Source organism: Mobula hypostoma, chromosome 29 (genome assembly GCF_963921235.1).
Source record: "Mobula hypostoma chromosome 29, sMobHyp1.1, whole genome shotgun sequence".
In the NCBI taxonomy this organism is placed as follows: Eukaryota; Metazoa; Chordata; class Chondrichthyes; order Myliobatiformes; family Myliobatidae; genus Mobula; species Mobula hypostoma.
The window spans coordinates 17762974-17778939 of NC_086125.1; the positions used below are offsets into that span (position 1 = coordinate 17762974).

At 40.7% G+C, this 15966-nt stretch overlaps 1 protein-coding gene across 2 annotated transcripts in view; it reads left to right on the plus strand.

The window, feature by feature from the left end:
* The window catches only part of LOC134339397 (dual specificity mitogen-activated protein kinase kinase 7), a 101013-nt gene extending 87233 nt beyond the window's left edge, over nucleotides 1-13780 (plus strand). For both annotated transcript variants that reach the window (XM_063035858.1, XM_063035859.1), the window contains one exon: nucleotides 1900-13780. In XM_063035858.1, the coding sequence (XP_062891928.1) occupies nucleotides 1900-2037 (138 nt within the window). In that variant the 3' untranslated portion in view covers nucleotides 2038-13780. The remainder of the gene's footprint in view (nucleotides 1-1899) is intronic.
* Nucleotides 13781-15966: the final 2186 nt, after the last annotated feature.

A 15966-nucleotide genomic window follows, 5' to 3' on the forward strand; every position in this document is an offset into this window, starting at 1 on the left:
TAGGGCGGGGTACCTCTACAACCCACACCTTCAATCTTAGTTCGTTAATTGGAAGACCTGGCTCCAAATAACTTTTGTAGATGACATTATCCTAGAGGTTCACATACTTTTTTGAACCTAGACTGTCATTGTTTAAATGGTGTACTCAGTATTGATGAGAAGTAGTACAGTTGTTTGCATGTTACTGGTTTAGGCAGATTGTGTTTGTCTATTATTGTGACTTAATGAAGATCAGACCACATTTTATGAGTAATTAATGCAGAAAACCAGGATGAAATGTCTATAATATTAGAGGACATGCACTTAAGGTGAGCGAGGTTAAATTCAAAGGAGATGTATGGGGCAAGATTTTTTTTTTACACAATGAGTGTAAAATGTTAACTCTAATTTGCAATTACCAGTATACGCAAAAATCTTGTGCTGTGCAATTTTTGCCCAGTGACAATATGTGCGCACTGAATAATTTCTTCAATAAAAACAGTATAAATAAGCCAGTTCTAAAATCTGCAGACAAATCATTGCAAACTCCACGTTGTCAACACTGTCCGCATCAGAAACCGGAAAAGGAAATGTGATTGTGTACGATCGTGAAGTATGCTTAACATGCCCACAAGGTAAAGGGTGACAACTTGTAGTGCATAATTTAAATTCCATTGTGCACTTGTAGCAAAAGATGTGTGTGCACACACTTTAGGGGTAACGGTGGGTGTCTTGGATGCACTGCCAGGGGTGGTAGAGGAGATAAATATGATAGAAATGTTTTAGAGATTCATGGGGGGAACAGGATTGCAGAGGATGGAGAGATATGGACATTGTTTAGGTGGAAGGGATGAGCTTAGCTGGGCATATAATTACTAGTCTAATTCAGCATAATGTCATTGGTCAAAGACTCTTCCTGTGCAGTGCTTTTCTATTTTCTGTCTTTTGTTGGAAAACATTTTATCCATCCAGTCCATACCATCATTCCTCCTAAAGCAGATCCTTTTAGAGTGCTACTGATGGGCAGAGGGTGTGGAGAGAAACTGAGGATTAAACCCAGCAGAAAAGGAGGAATAAGGAATGATATGACAGCATGGTACATAGCCTGGAGAAAACCTTGCAAGTTGTTTTTTTTCAAATGCATCTTCTGTCTATGTCAGCCTCTTCTTCCCTCCCCCTCCCTTGGTTGGCATCCCTCCCCTTCCTCCACTCCTCTCCCCTTCCTCCCCTCCTCTCCCCTTCCCCCTTCCCGTCTCTTGGCCTGCTCACTCCTTTTTTTCAGATGACATAGGTTGCAGGTTTGTGACTTCCTGTCGAAATGGCGTTGGTGAGTACCTGCAGTGCTTTTTGCTTGTCACGCACAGCAAAGCCACTGGTTCTAAAAGTAGTGAGTATTCAGAGTGGTGGAGGGGTTACCAACACTCATCAACTGTTCCACTTCTGAATTTGTCTTATTAGAGAGATGATTGGGTTGAATGGTGCTTGCCACTTATGATCCTCTGACTAGATAATGATATGGTCCTGCTGCAAACACATTGTTTTGCAGCTTTACTTAGAGAAAGGTAACGGACTAAGGAAAAAGTTTGTTCTGGAGAGCATCATCACAGTGATTCCTTGGAGTGAAAGCTGGATTCCCTCTATAACGATTCTGTGGTGGTTACTCCTGCTAGTACTTCCCGTGGTAAGTGTTGTAGGGAGTTTAGTGGAATGAATTTAAGAAAAGTTATCCTTTGCATTTTTCTCTCAGCATCTACTGCCGAGCTTGGTATCTATATGCTTCTGGACTTGGCCAGTGACCAACTCAGAGCCACATCACTATATGCCTCCAAGGAAGAGATTGAGGGATGGCACATTATCTTATTCTGGCTTTTTTCTATACTGAGTAAGCAGCTTTGACACCTTCCTTTTCTCTCTCTACAGGAACACAATTTTATTAGACGCTATGAGACTTTAGAGGTGGATGTAGCTTCATGGTTTAAAGAAGTTATGGCAAAGACTGAATCCCCACGATCAAGCAGCATCCTCAGCCAACAGCATCTCCCCATTTTCTCCAGGTAGCCAGCAGAGTGGTAAATGAACCTGTGGGGGAGGAAAGAGTATCGGCAAGTCATCAGCAACACCCACATCATCAGGCAGAGCTCCTGAGACTGATGAATTGTACATAGTCTACCCATGGTTTTTCTGTCTAGTGTTGTGTTCTTTTTGATTGACTCAGGAGTGTGGGCTGTTGTGTGTTTGAAGATACTTTCAGTCTGTAGAAAGTAAACAAGGAAAAGTGTGGCAAACCACATATTGGACTAAGGGTTTGTTCCACTATTACTGTGAAAAGCTTACATGCTGCCGTTAACCTCTGCCCTCCCCATTAATCTCTCCTTATGGGACAAATGGTCATTGCACACTGCAGAGGAATTGCAAATTTATATAGTGTTTAAATACTACCGGGTTATGCACTGTGATCAAAAAAGGATTTTAGCTAATTTATTAAATATGAAAGTGTAGCTGATGTGAACTCTCAATGTATTAGTGTGCAGGCACCTGTGTTATACAATAGACTAGTGTGTTTCAAACGCATGAGAAACTGCTGCTTTATTATTTTTCTGACAGTAACTTTTAAAATCTATTTGGAAAAGGTTCAGATCAGACAGGGCTTTCAGAATTACTCTTCAAGTGAAAGTCTGGTGGAGTATACCAAGGCTGTTTGCTTGGTATTTTTGTTCTTGTTAGTTGATTTGACATAGTGTGTTATGATGCATGCCCAGTGTCTGTAACCTAGGTACATTCACTGGGTGAAAATGTCAGATTTTCAGTGGATTAGTAAACAACCTCCATATGCAAGTAATGATTCTGAGTGAGTGTCGGTGCTGCTGCAACCTGAAATCACACTTGTGCTGGCAATTTCTTTTTATAATACCTGCATAGTTGTTGCTGTTCATACGGGTGCCAGTGCAATTTAGGTGATTATATCAGTGTCCCAGTTGCCACCTCCTGCTTTGAGGTTAGGTGATGCAAGATACATCAAGCCCAATGGGTGGAATTTTATAAAACTCAGTTTAATTCTGATTTTTACAAACATCTGTTTGTGCTTCCTCTACACTTGCCTCGTGTATTTTCTGCTAGTGTACACTACGGTTGATAAATTAATTCATTATTGGTTTGCAACTACTTTCTGCATTTGCCAGAGAATGTGTTTCCATTTGTGAGGTTGCACTGTGAGGAAAGCTTTAAGCAGGTGCCAGCCATGGCCTGTCAGAATGTCCCAGAGTGGGTCAGGTTGGTGGGCTGCTTCACAGAGAGTGAAGGGAGATAGAAGGAAGATGATGCCATGGGCAGGTAGTAGAAAGTGTGTGCTCCAGGAGTTTCTGTCATTCCATGAGCATTGAAGCCGAGAGAATTCTGCATTTTGTCAAGCAAGGCTTAGGATTTTTTATGCTTTGAGGCTTTTATTTTTAACTTGAATTGCATAATTCTTCACATTGATAGCAACTGATGCCGGCACATTCAAAACAAAGCTTGATTTGGATTGATTTTATGAAGTGATTCCAGTTGGTTGTAAACTTAAACCAATCTTAATTTTACGCAAAACATGACAAGCTAGCATCTGTTTCTGTGTTGCATGTTGTAACTTTGAAGATTTGCATCACACTTAGTGATATTCTCTTCGAAAGCACTTCTGTACATTGGGGTGAAATTCTGATAGAACCTCATCCATGTCAGGGGATTGTGGGAGAGCACTCAGTGAGTAAAAATCTTATACAATATCCCTGTGAGCTCATCCTTTTTTTTGCCCCCTGAATCAGTATCTATTTTGGACAGAGGTTCATTTTAAACAAAGAAACTGATTTAACGTACAGTTTCCACATTTCTCTTGTAAATTTCTAGATCCACTGTGAATTTTCTCCACACATTTGATTACTTCACCAAATAACGTTTTTTTTTAATTTAAATAGTTAACTCAATCTAGACTAGTTGAAAGCAATGTCTCCTTTCCCCCATGGCACAAACATTTCTTTCTAACTGTGTTTATAATTCCTCTGCTTTTGATGGAAGCTGAAAATCTGGCTTTTGATGCAATTTTGAAGGACTGGGCTATGAAATTAGTTTAGAAATGGATTCAGTATGTGTGTTTATGATGAGTTTGAGGGGTTTTGTTAGGTCTCAGAAAGAAGGGTGAGTGAGACTGGTAGATAGAGGGGATCGGACTTCTGTTGGAAGCCTGTGCAGATGATAACAGTAGTGAGAACCTGTTTGCTGTAAATAAGCTATATGCTGGGTGTTCTCATTATCAAGAGGCACAGAGATAGCATTGCAGTTTAATCATTCCCTGAAGTACTCATGTATGCTTTGAGTTACAGAACAGGCTAAAGATAAAGAACAGATATGGCATTAGTGAAACTGACTCAATCGTAGATGGTGGTGACATTAAAACTGAAGGATTCGTTAAAAAAGTCTTATTTAGAGATACCTTCAGGAACAAGTAGTCCTTGGTTTAGATCAATTCAGACATACAACTATATTCAAAATCCCTTGTTTGAAAACTGAAGGTCTGTTGGATTATTTGCAAATATCAGATCTTGCCCATGAGCGACAGCGGACAGTTGTGACAGTACAGCTGTACAAACCATTTACCGCAGCCTCTCTGGCACAAGATGGTCTGTGGTTCCCACAGAGACCACACCAAATAAGTTGAGAGTTGGGAATGAAGCCTGTCAGAGTCCAGTTGTGATGCATACAGAAACAAGAATTCTGTTGTATTGAGAATAACTTCGGAATATTTCAACAAATCTATCAGTTTGGTGGCCCTGTTCTACTGCTCTCTTATCATCACCTCTATTTGTTTTATAAATATAACTCTAAATATCGGATGATCCAAATCACTCTGTAAAGAGAAAGAACTTCTTTGTTAAATTGCATCATGTTACAGATCATGCATGAAGTTACTCCTTCAAGTTTCCCTTATCTGAAAATTCTTCAGCCGTTCGCTATCATCTGAGTACCAGAAACGGTCACTTTTACTCTGATCAGCCAATCTCAGGCCTTTGTGAATTCACCCAAAGAACACCCTCAGCAATGAGTATAGGCACAGGGTAACAAGAGATCTTCAGAGCGACACATACAAAATGATGGAGGAACTCAGCACCTGATGAAGGGTTTCGGCCCAAAACATCAACTGTTTATCATTCCCATAGGTGCTGCCTGACCTGCTGAGTTCCTCCAGCATTTTGTGTGTGTTATTCTGGATTACTGGCATCTGCATAATCACTTGTGTTTATAATCTAATAAAGATCTCCGGACATTCTCGGGATTCAGTGTCTGTCAACCTAGTTACTTTTCAATAGGTATATACAAAGAAAGTACAAAGAAACTAGTTGAACTGGATGGTTCTTCAAAGAGCAATAGGGAGAGGAAGTTGATGAGCTGAAAAAGAGTACCGTAGCTCCTATGGTTCTATTTCTGTTGTTCAGTGTGTTGCAATCAGATCTGTAAAATTGAGGATCAGGCACTATGTGAAGACAGCAAGGCCGTTTCCTTGTGCTTAACATTGAATGCATACAATATAAAGCTCACACTATGCATAAGGTCAGTCTGTCTTCAGACTGTAACCACAACTTGAAACTGAGCTCCCTGGTCCAAGACTATTCTGACAGCAGTCTTCCAGGGCAGAGGTCTATAGGGTGGCCTTGCATTATTGAAAATTGAACGACTGGCAAAGGAAGTGAATCATTCATTCCACATACTAATATTGAACAGTTGATGATACCTCTGCAGTAAGATCAGATGTTGCGCAAAAGTTACCGTAACATCTCAGTGGGAAATCTTTTTACCTTTTAGAGTACAAGTTGAAACTGCTGCTATCCCGAAATCACTATATTCCACAACAATCTCTGCACTGGATTAAGTGCTCGTGTCTTGCATTGAATATTCTCTCGATGTGGATGAACATGAGATGGATCAGAGCCCTGTGCAGTTAAACAAAAAGTGAAGAATGGAGGAATTTGTTAGATGTTGTCAGTAGTACATTGAACAAATTTCATGATAGCTGAGGGAGTCTTTAGATACTTGGAAAATTTCACCCTTGTTTTCCTCTCCTTACGACCTTGACTTTGGTTTAAAAATAATTTGTAAAACATGATGCATTGGCTGTGAGCAGTGGAACTGCTTGGCTTTCTACATATGGTTTAACCTGGAGTTCATTTCTTTGAAGTCAAAGTTCAAGCCACATTTAACAATATTTTATATTAAGGTAATGGGACATCAAAAGTCAGTACATTATGGGTGAAACTTACATCTGTACATCTATGGACATGACTGTTTTCCATCCATTGGAACAAAGGAATCTGGTCTGGAATCCAGGCATATTGTGTTTGTAAAAGCCTCAAATCTGTCCTGACGAAGGGTCTCGGCCTGAAACGTCGACTGTACCTCCTCCTAGAGATGCTGCCTGGCCTGCGTTCACCAGCAACTTTGATGTGTGTTGCTTGAATTTCCAGCATCTGCAGAATTCCTCGTGCTGGCAGAATTTGTTTGCTTTTCTTGATGCAGTTTCCTGTTACGGAGGTTGGTCAGAAGTTGCAATGGTGCCTTGAGATCGAGTTGGCCTATGCAGTGTGAGCTGTTTAAAAGTCTGGTACCTCCAGTACACACTATTGTTTACAATGAGATCTGGGAGAGATCAGCCATGGTTATATTGAATGGTGGGACAGACTTAATAGGCCTGGTTGCCTACTCCTGCTCCTGTCTTTTTGTGTTCTTGTGAGGATAATCATTTGAGATTTCCAGAAATGTGCAGGTGTTAAAGTATGGAAATGAAAAAGAGCTTGTAATTTTCTGCTAGTTGAAATGGGGAAGGATGTGCTTGATCTTCAGAGTCTGAAGAGCAGCTGTAAGTTGACTCAGCAGGTAAACACGTAGGCAATGGATAGCACTTGTACCAACAGTACAATCCTATGAAGGAGCTTTGTTCAGAAAGAGCAGTGTTCTGGTACAGGCTGCAGACCACCCCCAAGGTCTTGCATTTCATGTTTCTTTGTACTATTTCAGAATTACAAAGTACTGTTGCTTGATGTTTTGTTGAAAGCAGGCTGTCATTTGATATTGAAAGGGGAGAAGTATGTGAGAAAGTACGTGAAAGTGGGAAGGTATAAGAGGAACTGGAGAGGGAACGCAGGTATGATAGTGTAAATTTTGCTACCCTTCAGATTGCTTTTCACAAGCCAGTTTTGAAGTAAATAATCTTTTTCCAAATATTCAGCTTCCCCATGAAGTTACTGTTGATATGATCTCATCTCCCAAATACAGAGGAAGGGAAGCCCACTTACACCATGGAAGAGCCATTGTTTATTTTTTAACAATTCCCCACTCTTCCCAACCCCTATCCCAAATCCTTTCACTCTCAGGAATCAGAATATAAAGCACTTCCTTGTTAACAGACGCAATGTTTCCTGCATGTGGAGTAGTGTGCTAACATTTAGTGGTACCGTCACCACCGTCTCGCCCTGCTTTTTTCTTGAAAATTTAAACCAGCTCCTAAATTTAGAGGCACTTAGCAATAAACTATCTACAGAGCATTTTTGATTCATCTCACAAAAAACTTATAGCTTTTAGTGGAATGAAACAGAGAAAAACACCAAAGAGAAAGATAGAATTGCCTGTTAGCAGCTTTAATCTTCCTGGGAATGTTAAAAAGCAGATTATTAATTGCAGCAGATTGTATCAGCCTACAAAGTGGTTTTATTTTGTGGCTTTTAAGAGGATATCGATCTAGAACTAGAGGGTGCAGACACATGATGAAGGTAATTTCTTTTAAGGTTAGGAAAAGAGAAATTTCTTCTCACAGCAGGTTGTGCATCTTTGGAAATTATCACCCTGGACTGGAGCGATGTAGGTGTTAAGTCATTAAAAATATTCAAGTGTTCACTAGATTTTTTGCATTATGTGAGTATCAAATTATTTGACTGAGACCATTGATTGGATCGGAATGGTAGAGACCAGGCCCAGTGACTTTCCTGCTGCTTCTGTGTGTGTTGTAATTGTAGCAGATCTGGTATGTCCAACTCATTTTCCTGCCCCATCAGTATAAACCTCAATTCCTTTCATCAAAATCTCTCACTTTAAATGTGTGACGACAGAGTACCCGCAACACTGAGACTCCAGGCAGTTCTGGATGTTTAGTCTGTATGGGAATTAGAGGTTATGGGGATCAGGCAGGAAGAGTGGATTTGAGGGCAGTAATGAGATAAGCCATACTTTTATTGAGTGGGTCTTGTGGGGTTGTACACTCTAGCCCTGCTCTGGTTTCTTTCCAGTTCTGCGGTGTATGTGTCTGTAAAACAGAATTCTGGTCAGTTAAGAACCTTTAATAGTTTCACTTACAATGCCTTTAAAAGGCTTTCAATGATGAACTCTGAAGTCTCAATGTGAGTTTGTGTGATATTAGTCTGCACGTATCCTAATATGGTCCATAGTGCCTGGCTAGTTGGCAGACATTCACGGTGGCATAATTTCAAGATGTGGTCCCTTGCAGTGAATCCTAAACACTATCCCCTTCAAATGGGTCATGGTGATGGTTGTGGATTTGTGGGTGGGTGTGTGTTGGCGTTTCCATTCCATTTGAAGTGCATGGACTGAATGTGCTACAGGAGAATGAATTGACCAGTAGGATGCGAAGATGGAATAATAATAATGATAATTCCATCATAATCACTCATGGAAATTGCTATCATTTGAGTGAGGTTGTCTAACAGACTTGGCACAAAGATAGCAGACGAGGGAGCTCTCTTTCATCTAAATTACAGTGGATAATAGATGGGGGCGGGGGAAGATATTTCAAGTCGCAGATTGATAGATTTTTTTGTTATGTAAGGGAAATGGATCAGAGAAGGGACCTGTTTTTGAAGTGCAGGGCAGTGCCGTCCTAGTGATTGGCAGAACAAGCCTAGGGCCTCCTGTTGACTCTGGGGTCTGAAACAAGTAAGCTACACCCGGCGAGGTGGGGGGGCATTCAGCACACTCCTCAGGTGTGGTGAGGCTGACTAAAGAGTAATAGCTGATAACTTTTTAAAGTCCAATAAATAGATAAGGGCTCAGGTATTCAAAACTACTTACTTATCCATCTAGACTTAGCCCTGATTATAATGAAGTGTAGAGAGAAGAGCAGAGGATTGTTTACTCACTGAGAATTTACTTTGAATTCGGAAAGAAACTTTAGAACAACTTGTGCCTCAGAAATTTCCACTCCCTGAAATGTGTGATGTAAAATCATTGTAAAATAAAAGCAGTACACTGGCAACATTTGAGGCCACAACTGTGGGAAGGGAAAGTCATACATCAGATCAAAGACCATTTGTCAGAAACTTTAACTCTGTTTCTTTTCTTACAGCTGTGGCCTGAAATGCTGAATGTTCCCTTCATATTCTGCTTTTATTTCAGATTTCCAGCATTTGCAGACTCTTTTTGATTTTCATTGATGTAAAATCATCTTTGCTCCCAAGTTCTTTATCCATTCGCATTAAACTTAGGATTAAACTCTTAGTTCTTTATGTTGAAGGAGACAACTGTGTAAAAAAATACTTTCAGTGGTGTAGTTTCCAAAGAAGCATTTTACTTTCTGTAGTTGCCTTCATTCATACAGACTCTCTGGATGCCTTGGTTTATTGTGTTGCCCTCTGGAGGGCAGGCAGTCTGTCCTCCTCCTCACAGCAGCAAATAACATTACTCAGTGTGCTGTTGTCAGGAGGGCTGACAGCTTCTCCCCTTTCTCAGACATGATTATACTGTCCACCAGAGGACAGGCAACCTCTCTCCATTCCCTCACACACAGATATGCACAGTGTTTTGGAACCTGTGCTTAAGGGCTGCAGGTTTGGAGCGCAAACAGTGCTACCTGGAATAAATCAATCAAAATGGTTCAATTTATCAGTCAGTTGGAGGTTTTCAAGAAGAAAATGCAGTTTTATTGCATTTTTATTTTTTTATGTTTTACTTTGAATAAAGTTTTTATTTTAATCTTTGCAGTTAACTTTGAACTGCAGCGTTCACATTGATAGCTTATACATTGCATGCATATCACACACTGACAGCCAAAGTGAGCATTACATAGAGTAGATTGGTCAGAAAAGTAGGAATTAGTAATTCACAATATATCAATTGCATGTTAATTTATGGGGTTATATGGGTATCTGTTGATGCTACAGTGTCCAGTATTTCTCTTGTTCTAAGCATGAGATCACTGCAGGATTCAGTAGATCCAGCAGTTTAGATTGATCTCATTTTACATGTCAGGCAATAGAAATGATAACTTGTTGAATATCAGATCTGTGAGTTTTCTTCCATTCTGTAATGTTGACACCATATTTCACTGGGCCCTTGTGCTGAAATGTCATCTTACAATACCAGAATAATCAGGTGTTGGCAGATTACTGTTTTTTTCTCCTTAGTGGGCTGGTTATCAGATTTAGGATAGTGTTTAAACTCTACCAGGGAATAGAATTTTTTTGAGGTGGATTAAGTAAATGTTTCACCTTGAATGTGGGAAGAGGTTATTTCAGTAACATGCTGGCCACGGTATCAGGAAATCTTTGGGAACTTGTCAGTGCAAACAAATGAACCAGTGTAACATGGCAAATTGTAGCATCTCACAGTTTCAGAATTGTTAGCTTCTTTCTCCTCTATCCTCACTTGCCTCCCTCTGTCTACAACTCCACATAGATCAGCTTTCAGCACCTTTTTTAGGAGATGTGTCTGCTGCATACTCTTGTCTCCATCCTGTCAGATCCATTCCCTGATCTCTCTATATCTACACCTATCCCCTCTGCCATTTATAACATGCTTGTTTAATGAGGTCTTTCCCCTGAGATGTTAACTCTGTCTGTCCCTCTTTCCACAGATGATGCCAGGCTTTTCTGATTTCATTTCAGATTTTCAGCACTTCAAGCAGTTTGCTTTTTAACCCTTTATAATCCTGCATCTACCCACCCCCATCTCCATGCCTTTCTCCAGTTCACTACAGATTACTTTTGCTTCTTTCTTGAGATCGAGTTGCCATGAGCAAACCCAGACCTAAGGTTGCCCAAAGTTTACCTCCTCATAATCTTCACCTTCCACTCTTTGCTACTACTGGCAAGACACTGCTCTTCTGTTCATTCATCCAGACGGAAGAGTGGGCAGTTGGAGGAGTGAGGTAGGTGCTGTGATCAAGTGTGTTTCAGCTGTACCCCTCTGAAGCTTGGTGATAACTGAGTTGTGTAGGACTGGAACTAGTGTTGACAGAGGCATTAAAACTGTTTGATGTGGAAGTGGGTGAAGCAGAGTAGGAGGAATTTGCTTTTTATGTGATTCTTGCATGGATAATGTTTTATTTAAAAAAAACTAAAAAGGCTATAATATTTTCTATTTATTTTATGTTCCGTGTGAACAGTATGGTGTATGGGTGAATGGAGTCTTATCCTTTCTAGTTTTGCCATTATGTTGTGAATATCTCAGGGCTTTGAGAAGAGCTCATTCTGGCATTGGCATTGCCGAACTCTGCCTCTGCTACAGATCACTGTTTCCAAAGTGTCGCAGAGGCTAACTTTCTCTTCATCTTCACTTTCTTGTGGCTGAACTAAAAAAGGAGAGAGATCAGATGCTGTAGTTCTGCATTTCCCTGTATCCTATATCCGTATCTGATTAATTCACGTCTCTGTTTTCTATTGATGTCCCATCAAAAGTGGTATCCCCATTGTTAGAAGATATTGCACTTAAACAGCAGAATACGTTTAACATCCTTTGAGTGATTAGTGACTTGTCGTCATCATCATAAATTAATGATTTCTCATTTTGACCATCAAATAATTACTGATATCTAAGTGATTAATGAATCATTATTTAATAAATAATTATTTATTACTATCACATATCATCTATCACAAATAATTTATCATGATCATTTATTATATAGGAATGTTTTGTAAGTGATTGATGTATCATCTCAGATCAATGATTTGTTATCACCATCCAATATAAATGATTAATGATTTGTCTTTAACTAAAATGATCATCTACCAATTATCAATAACTATTATATCATCTGTCATCATAAGTGATAAATGATTTATTATTTGTTTAAATGATTAATCACAGCATCTGTTCTAAATGATTAGTAATTCATTGTCTCTGGCATTGTTGTTGGAGGGTATAGTGAGGTCAGTATAACAGTCATTAACCCGACAACACATCTGGGCCCCAGCTGCTTGTTTTCTGGTGATACATCTTTAAAAAAAAAAGATGGACATCCTGCTCACTTCTTGCTGAGAATGTTTGTGCTTTTTAAGAGTCTTGTGTTCCTGTTCTGTCTCTCTATACTTTTGCTTATTATCTAAGATCACGGGGAAGAGAAGTCCTGTTGAGGCCATTGCACCAGTGTGTTGTACAGCTGAGCTCAGAACGCTCACTGCATGTTACTGCACCTCACATACAGCACTGTATTACCTCATATTGTACGGCACATGTTACTGCGTGCTGACTTTTCAAACTTCCCCAAGATTACTCTGTGCAGTGTAGCTAAACTACGTGCTGGAGATGCCTTGGTTTGGATCTGCCATACCAGTGGGATACCATAATTAATCTTGGTGTCCTAGGATCAGCTGAGAGTTGTGAGGAATAGAAAAACACCCAGTTTCCTGCTCCTGATTCATCACCTAATGTGAAGTGTATGTTTATGTATGTATGTGTGTGTTGGTTGAGAAGAGACGCTCAGGGTTGCCTTCAATTGAATGCCCTGCTGACAATCACTCTCTGGGTTCTTATAACACAAGCACAATGCTGAAGGATGTTGGGCTGCTGGCTGTCTTGTCTGTCATGGAGTCAGCTCCTTCAGGAGGGTGGTGTATCCACCTGATGCAAGTGTATCTGGTCTCCCCTGTGGAGAACACCTGATTAGAACACCAGGAATTGCCTTTAGTTTCCTTTCACTCAGATCATACTGTTCCCCTTGTATCTTCTCCTCTCTGCCTCTCCATCTGACTGGCTAAATGTCCTTTGCAATTTAATTAGTCATGAGGCTCCCCATCCTTTGTTCTTGTATCTCTAACCTGGACTAAACACCTCTGTGGGAAGAGAGAGAAAAAAAGAGAGAGCAGGAGGAAGATGAATCAAGTTTAGATGTTTTAAAATGACAATTTCTGGCACTTGTACTGCAACATATTTACACCAAAACATCTCGTTCATTATGGTCAATAACAAGATGTCTGATGTTTAATTTTATGTTGTAATTCTTAAATGGAAAATTATTCTGATCAAAACCCAATTTAATCCCAAAAGTTGCTCTGTGGCCAAAGACTCACCCTCCACAAGAGTAACTTGAGGCCTTCTAAAGACAAATGGGAGCTTTCTCGCTTGAAGGCTGGCGTTTTGTGATATCTGAAGCCTGGCAGTTTTAGGGCATGGTGGTGTGGGTAGTTTACCCATGTCTGTGATCAGAATCACATTTGGCAATGTTAGTGCTTTAAACTGGAGGAGCCATAGTGTTTGCTGAAATTGCCAACTTCACAGCTTCTCTTTAAACATATTTCTTGGAAAACAAGTTAAAGCACGTACTTTCCGAAGAGGGACCTGCATTTGGTGTAATGCATGACCAGGAAAATTATTGGAATAAAAAACCAGGAAATCCTACGTGAGAATGATTCAGATCAACATTTCAAAGACTTAACCATTTCAGACCAAGAACATAGAAACAAATCAATGAATTTAGTGTTATGGGCATCCAAATGATTGTATTTTTAAACTCTTTGCATTGTAAACACAAATAAAAAGTATGTACTTTCCATCCAACAAAATGCTGTGTGTTTTTTTGCTGCACGGTTGTCGGTAGTCTTCAGTGAAGGATGCATAATGTATGGGGCACCTTCCTGGTCGCAGTGAATGATCTGCTCCTTCTCCACAGTACCACCCTACTATTAACCACTCACTTCCCTCTCACCCACTGCGAAGGAGAGCAGGAATTTGAATTCTTGCTTAGTGTAAGCACCTCAGAATCTGGGAAATATTTCCTTCTGCTCTAGAGGGAAAAATGGATTCCATTTGTATATTGTGAGGGGGAAGTGTTTAGTTGATGCTATGCTGGGATCTTGCTCCCATTTGGGATGGTATTATGCTGTATTGTCGAAGTTTAAGACCACCACCTCTGGGGCCACAGTGTTACAACTGCTAAATGTGTTGTCCTCACTTCTGCTCCTGTCTGTGTACAACTTGCCTGGATCAAACGATTTCCTCCCATCCCAAAGATTTGCTGGTAGGGGCAGTTTAGACACCATTTATGGAGGGAAATGGGCAGTCAATGTTTTGAGTCAAGACCCTTCGTCTGGACTGAAGAGATGGGGGGACGACACCCAGTATAAAGAGGTATTCTGGCTGACTCATTTAATTTCTTCCAGTTTTTGTGTGTGTTCCAGATTATTCCAGCAATTGCCATCTGTTGTGTCCATTTTACTTTAATTTTGTATGGTTTTTTAAAATGGAAAATTGTTCTAAGCAAAATCCACTTTAACCTCAAAAGTTGCTCTGTGGCTAAAGACTCACCCTCCACAGGAGTAACTTGAGACCTACTGAAGGCAAATGGGAGTTTTCTCACTTGAAGGTTGGCATTTTATGATATACTCCACTGCAAAGTTTCTTCAAGGTGTTCTATCTTCAGTGGAAGTTCTGTAAGACCCTTCCTCTCTCTACTCCCCCTCTGTAGTTTCTGCTGCGCTCCTGCTCCAGCTGTTGCCCCCACCACCACTTCCTCACATCTTTTTGTACAGACTAGCTCCCCACTCTCTCAATCCCAGTGAATGCTCTCAACCTCATTATTTATCCCATGTTCATCAAAACATACAGTGAAAAGCATCATTTGCATTAACAACCACCACACCTAAGGATATACTGGAGTCAGCCCGCAAGAGACTTCATACTTTGTAGGGGCAACATAGCATGCCCACAGTGTTCAGCAAAACAACACTAGCAGCAGTAACAACCACAAAATAAAACAAGAGAGTAGCAAAACAAGCGTTCTCCAACGCTCCGACCCACTAACTCTCACACAGACAGGCCTCCAATACCAGGACAGGCTCCCTCTGGGCTTTCAGTCCTTTACGCCAGACTCTCAGACTTGCAGATATCGGGCCTCCAACCTCCAGTCCCTGGCCCAGACTTGCAAACATCAATCCTCTGACTTCTGGACTGAACGGCTTCAGTTTTTGACCTTTGGGCTTCTACATCCAGATTCACCAAGCTCTAGACTTTGAACTTCAGCTTTTCCCTCTGGACTTTGCCAACCTCTGGGTATCAAACCGAGGACCCTTCGATCATGGGTTTGACCTTCGGCACTCGACCCCAGTGACCTGAAACATCAACTGTCTTTTTCTGTCAGAATGCTGTCTGACATATTGACTTCCTCCAGCATCATCTGTGTTGCTCATAGAAAAATTGGTTGCTATAAGTTACTTCAAGGAATTCTCTGACAAGGGAATCAAAGGAGCAGGTAGTTGGGACTATTAGGATTGTAACTTGGGGAGCTGGCATAATCTGATGAGCCAAATGGCCCCTTTCTGTGCCATAGTAAATAAGTCAATTCCAGCAACCCGGAGAACAGTCAGACTATACATATGTAGATAAGGTCAAGAGGGGAGGCACAAACCGTTCATCCCAGCTCATCCATGCCAACTGTGATGTCTACACCAGTCCCATTGCAGTTCCATGTCATTTGGTTCCTCCCCGTCAATGCACCTGTACAAATGTCTTTAAAACACTGTAGTTGTACCTACCTTACCTCCTCCTCTGGCAGCTTGTTCTGTATACTCACCATCCTCAGTGTGGCAAAACTTGCTCCTCAGGTTCTCTAGTTCTAGATTCCTCTACCCTGTGAAAAAGATTCTGACTGTCCTGTGTCCAGTCCCTTTCTGTGGAAGTCCATGCTCTTTGTTTTGATATTACTTGCCAATTTTCTCCCTCCTCATTCACAATGTCCCTGTT